Source organism: Maniola hyperantus, chromosome 12, assembly GCF_902806685.2.
Source record: "Maniola hyperantus chromosome 12, iAphHyp1.2, whole genome shotgun sequence".
NCBI lineage: Eukaryota > Metazoa > Arthropoda > Insecta > Lepidoptera > Nymphalidae > Maniola > Maniola hyperantus.
Genome location: NC_048547.1, coordinates 4,826,700 through 4,832,699, shown reverse-complemented (window position 1 = coordinate 4,832,699; position 6,000 = coordinate 4,826,700). Strand labels below are relative to the sequence as shown.

The window sequence follows — 6,000 nt, the reverse complement described above, 5'->3', positions numbered from 1 at the left end:
TGAAATGCAATCATTTTTCAATTTTCCTTTATGCCAGTATTGATAGGTACTTACGTACATCACGAGTTTAAAGTTTAAACTTCAATCACTTTATAATACGACCTGAAAGAAACATGAGCGCTGTCGACACGATGCGGGGATTAGCTATTGAATTTTATATTTACATCAGAAATACTATTACTGGGCATTTTTGGTAGCCTTCCAATAGACATGTCGTTAATATTTTCATAAAGCAAATGATGCACGAAATCTCTATTGATCACGCTAAATTACGTCTTTCAAGTTAAAGCAATAATTATATGATTTCTGTACTTTGAGGCCGCATCCTTAAACGAATGAACCGATTTGAATACGGTTTTATATACCCTTATAGGGATTGATGTAGCGAGGGCAGGGACGTAGTCTTCTCCAATCCCGCATTGGAAAACCCCGCGCAATCACCTAAAGTGTGGGTATTTTGTGGTTTCAAGTACCTACTTAGGTCATCAAAAGTACCAGCACATTACTCAATAAAACTACAACTTCTTATAGTACACTCATTTATTCTGGGATTCTATACTTTCATAGAAAGTATAGAATCATCATCATCCGCAACTTCATGCCCTCTATCTCATGGTAAAAAACAGCAAGTACTTTCTCTACCTATAATATAAACTAATCATCAGAAGTACTAATCATAGCAAAAGTAACAATAACATTAAACTTTTTGTCAATAGTTGAAGTAAGATTGATGCAAAGTTCAGATTAGATTCCTTTACAATTTCCCAAACGTTACCAAAGCTAAACCTTATTCACAATACACGGATTTATATCGTTACCTGCTTCTGATCCGCTATTTTTCCACCTTTTTGTTACAAGCTATACAATTCGGCTCCAAGTCACATCGGCAAACTTTGAAAGAGAGCGATCCATCGAAAGCCTTATTGTAATTCCACAACACCTTCACAGTGCCTTCGATATACGGTTTCTCAGAGTCATTTCTCATTTCAAACGATTCGCAGTACACGGATTCCCCAACTAATATTGCCGGTACAATGAAATTTTTATCATTTAACTGTATATTGCATTTCCATGGAGTAAATGCCATGTAAAGGTATATTTCCGCTAACTTGACAGTTAAAATTTCTCTCTTACCACTTTTGTATGTCATTACTTCGGACCCAGTAATTCGAGGACAAAAATCTGGTCCGGACAAAAGGGCTGGCACCTGTTCGGGATATATGACGTTGTCGTTTCCACAACGTTGTTTGGTGCACAGGCTTTTGGCTACGCACCATGTGCACTCATTTTTGTTTAGGCAGGACGAACACGACGTAATTGATACACATTCATCGTCTTCGGAATGGATTGTGATGTCTCCAGCCAGGCAACATAATACGGAACTGACCAGAATCGCACAAATTAAGTTTATATGCGACGACGGCATACTTCGGCCTAAAAAAATAGTATATAATATGTAAATATATATATAATTAATTATATATTATGTTCTTTAATTAAAAAGTTAGGTAACTTTTTAGCGTTTAGACAGTCGTGAGTGATTTCCATTATATATAATATCTGTCGCGGCTTTACTAGGTAACTTTACCTAAGTTCCTGTTTTAGGTAACAGAGTAGAAACTACATAGATAAACGGTACGCTAGTGAACCTAAGTAAAATAATATGTAATATATAATAGCATGGATGGCCATGCTATATTAGAAATACGATAAGTATGAATGTCTGTCTGCCAGATTTGCACGGCCCATCCGTTTAACCGATTTTGACGAATTTTGGTAAAGAGATAAGTATTGCTTGCTTGCATTACGGGGACGAACATAGGCTACTTTTTACTTTAGAATACGGTACCTAAAGTACCGTGGGTGGTCGTACATCATCTATTTGGTAGGTACAGGATAGCTTGAATCCCGTATAGGCTACTTTTTATGTCAGAAAATCGATTATTCACATCATCAAATCGCATCATCTAGTACCTAATATTATGTTTTCATACAGAATTACAAAATACCCTTCCAAAACTGTTTTCAGTAAAAATATGAACATTTTCATAAAACGCTGACTGGGAGTTTATGCGCATAATATTTGCATAATTTATATAAACAGACGTACCTACTAAGTAAATGTTGTTAAATTTAATGGAAGTTTATTTTAGGCGTGGATAATCTATAAAATTAACAAACTATTCATTAAATTAAGTAAATATGCTAGTGTTAACTTAATGTTTACCTTTTACAACCGCTATCACGCCTATCTATTCAACCCATCCCTTCAACTATAAGACCATATAGACCAAACACATGAGCAGATTGAGCAGTTGATTGTTACTCAACGTATGTGCGGATCGCTTCAGCAGTCGTAGTCAACTACTCAAGCAGTCTCGTGTATTACAATGAATGGCAGCTTATGATTCGCTTATGAATACGAAGCTCGAACTTCAAGCCTTGAAGCAGTTAGCTCTCTCACTACCTACGATTAAATTCATAACTAATATTTATATTCTTAGAATATTAAGTAAGTACTTACTTTTATTCTTCTTATGTTCTATGTTTGCCATGTGCCCAGTCCAAATGCACTAGAGAATGGCTCTTAATAAACTATCACTTTATATAGAACTGATTTGTTATCAATTATTTTTGCAAAATATGCAAACGCTGTGTGCTGCGATAGATGCACATGACGAGCACATGGGGTGATGTCGTTAATATTATCTTGGGTAGTAAACTACTGATACAAAATATGTATATAAACGGTAGTTACGGTAGGTACCTACTAATCTCGATGTATGTGTGTTTGTTGGGGGTCAATCTAAATATATAAAAGGAAAAGGTGACTGATTGACTGACTGACTGACTGATCTATCAACGCACAGCTCAAACTACTGAACGGATCGGGCTGAAATTTGGCATGCAGATAGCTATTATGATGTAGGCATCCGCTAAGGATTTTTGAAAATTCAACCCCTAAAGGGGTGAAATAGGGGTTCGAAATTTGTATAGTCCACGCGGAAGAAGTCGCGAGTATAAGCTAGTTTTTGATATGTAAGTATTGAAAATTATTTAGAAATTTAGGCGTTATTTGAACAAATCTGCGGTGATAGCCTGGTGGTTTAAGACGTCAGCCATATATACGGGGGGTCGGGGATTCTATCCCGGACACGCACTGCTGACTTTTAAGCAATTATATACTTCAAAGGTGAAGGAAAGCATGGTGAGAAAACCTGCACGCCTGAGAGTTCTCCATAATGGTCGCAAATATGTGTGAAGTCTGCCGACGCACACTTGGCCAGCGTTGTGGACTATGGCCAAACCCCTTCTCATTCTGAAAGGGGACCAGTGCTCAGAAGTGGGCAAGCAATGGGTTGATGATGATGATGATAATGATTTGAACGAGATATATAGATAGACACATAAAATATAGGTAATTGACCACCTCTTATAATTAAAAATTATACATGGCTTGACGCGCCAAAACCCTTCTCATTCTGAAAGGGGACCAGTGCTCAGAAGTGGGCAAGCAATGGGTTGATGATGATGATGATAATGATTTGAACGAGATATCTATATATCTCGTTCAAATCATTATCATCATCATCTAATCTATATTAATACCTATATAATAGGTAATTGACCACCTCTTATAATTAAAAATTATACATGGCTTGACGCGGGATCGACTAGTCGTACCTTTCCTAAGTTGACCTTTCACCTTTACCTATCTTTATTACTAGTAGTAAAGATATAGGTGAAAGGTCAACATAAAATCGTAATTTATAACCGTAGGTAAGTAAACAATTCGAAGATAGCTATGACGTAAGTATATCTACTATTATAGATCTATTATATAGCCTAACGTGATAAGTAGGTAGAGATCTAGTGCGTGAATAAAACATGATCCTTGACCTTTCTAATAATATAGTAGTTAAAGGAGTACAGTACGCGGCCGAAAGTAATGTACATTGACCTTTAGATAGCAGATTGGTAGAGCGTTGTCCCTGTCGTTAAGACCGACAAAACGTCAAACAGGAACGAGTGACAGAGACAACGCTCTACAAAGCCGAAATGTCATTCTTAAAGGCAAGGATGTACATTACTTTTAGCCGCGTACTGTATGTAGTTTTCTATACCTACTCCTTTAACTACTATATTATTACTCTAACGAATGTGTAATTTTTTATAGCCGCTATAACAACAAGTACCTAATAAAAAGTTCAAAATGGCCGCCACGAAATTAAAAAAAAAAATTAAAAAGTTTTATGTCTTGTAAACTATGCTTCACGTGATATACTTACGAGTAACTCAATAGTTCAGTTTCTGACTTCTGTCTAACTTGCCTGTCACTGCTCACATTCCAATTACTGAAGACTTCGACACTTTGGTTCAATATCCACGAGCACACTCCAAATGCAATTTCATGAACAATTCACACAAACTCCTGCGTTAAATTGAAATATACCGATCTAACCACTTAATCACATGGATGCTTACTTAACTAGCTACTATTGTATTGCAATTCTTACCAAGCTGTGATAGCCTAGTGGTTAAGACGTCCGCCTCCTATTCGGAGGTCGGGGGTTCGATCCCGAGCACGCACTTCTAACTTTTCTAAGTTACCCAATACAATTCGTCTACAATTTCAAGTGCAGAGCTCCCATCGATTAAGTACTGGGTGGGGCGGGACATAAGTATTTGACATGCTTTTCGTCATACTCATATTCATTAGCAAAGGCAGTGCATTGTGCTAAATATCGGGGAACCTGACCTGAATACATCCCATGTGCCGTATACAAACAGTACGCAACAACGGAAGAGGAAAGCAGCTCTATCTTCCGCTGCGACATCCTTCAAAACACGCCCTTCCTTCCTCACGCTGAACGAAACCTAAACAATTTCCTATCTAAGTATACTTAGTACCTACGCGACAAGCCGAGATGGTAATCAGGGTGGGAACGCGACGCACACCCGCTCAGCCCCCGCGCTAGCCCGATGCGGGCGAGCGTGGGTGTGCCTCAGCACCTAATTTTGTACATACTTAAATAGACAAGGCTCGGACACCGCAAATTATGCAAACGATAATAGGCTACTTGACAATTTTTTTAAGTTGGTCTTAAATGGTTAATATTTGTCCTATTATATCAAAAAAATTAACACTATATTTTTTTGCGCCCTAAAAACCGTAAAACTTTAATTTAAAAAAATATTTTTCTTAGACAGGTGAAAACACTGTCGGCCATGTTTGGCCGATAGATTATCTGTGCTCTGACGTCATGCATTTGTAAACAACAGTATAACCCTGTGGTTGTAAACAACAGTATAACCCTGTGGTTATACTGTTGTTGGTGTTGGTGAAAACACTGTCGGCCAAACATGGCCGACAGTGTTTTCACCTGTCTAAGAAAAATATTTTTTTAAATTAAAGTTTTACGGTTTTTAGGGCGCAAAAAAATATAGTATTAATTTTTTTGATATAATAGGACAAATATTAACCATTTAAGACCAACTTAAAAAAATTGTCAAGTAGCCTATTTTAACGTTAAAATAAACGTAGAGTCTTCTCCTCAAGTACCTAAGTCTTTCTTCATAAGTCGTGTAAAATAATAATCTTCAATATCAATAGAACTCGTGAATACAGGAACCAAGTATTTGCAACACTGGCAAAGTTGCAGAGACGATAAACATTGTCTACATTTTGCGCTGCCGCCAAGTTCCCTCCAATATCAAAGGAACAAAGATGTCACCCCGAGAACTGTAAAGCCTGTAACCGGGGAGGCTGTGTTTTGACCCGAGTGCTATAATGGACAGTTTTTAGGAAGTGCTTGATAAAATCTGAAATTTATTATTTAAACTTAAGTAAGTACCTGTGTGTGGTAAAATAAACTTACAAGCCAGATAACGTTGGCTTTGCGAATTGCAAGATAATTTTTTTAAGTACTTAAGCACTTTAGCTCAATGGTAAGAGCTAAGAAATAGGTACAGATAAAGATTTATTTGAGAATTATTTAT

At 37.0% G+C, this 6,000-nt stretch overlaps 1 protein-coding gene across 1 annotated transcript; it reads right to left on the bottom strand.

The window, feature by feature from the left end:
• Positions 1-522: 522 nt before the first annotated feature.
• On the bottom strand, positions 523-2,685 carry LOC117986787 (uncharacterized). The gene is made up of 2 exons (XM_034973648.2): positions 2,525-2,685; positions 523-1,434 (listed from the first exon to the last, which is right to left on the bottom strand). The coding sequence occupies exons 1-2, from the start codon at positions 2,553-2,555 to the stop codon at positions 833-835; spliced, it is 633 nt and encodes a 210-aa protein (XP_034829539.1). The 5' UTR covers positions 2,556-2,685; the 3' UTR covers positions 523-832.
• Positions 2,686-6,000: the final 3,315 nt, after the last annotated feature.

Bases quoted from the DNA above. Each gene is read 5' to 3' on its own strand.
- LOC117986787 (XM_034973648.2), bottom strand. From the start codon at position 2,555: ATGGCAAACATAGAACATAAGAAGAATAAAA. The intron at 1,435-2,524 runs GTAAGTACTTAC...CTATTTTTTTAG, and splicing joins AGAACATAAGAAGAATAAAA to GCCGAAGTATGCCGTCGTCG.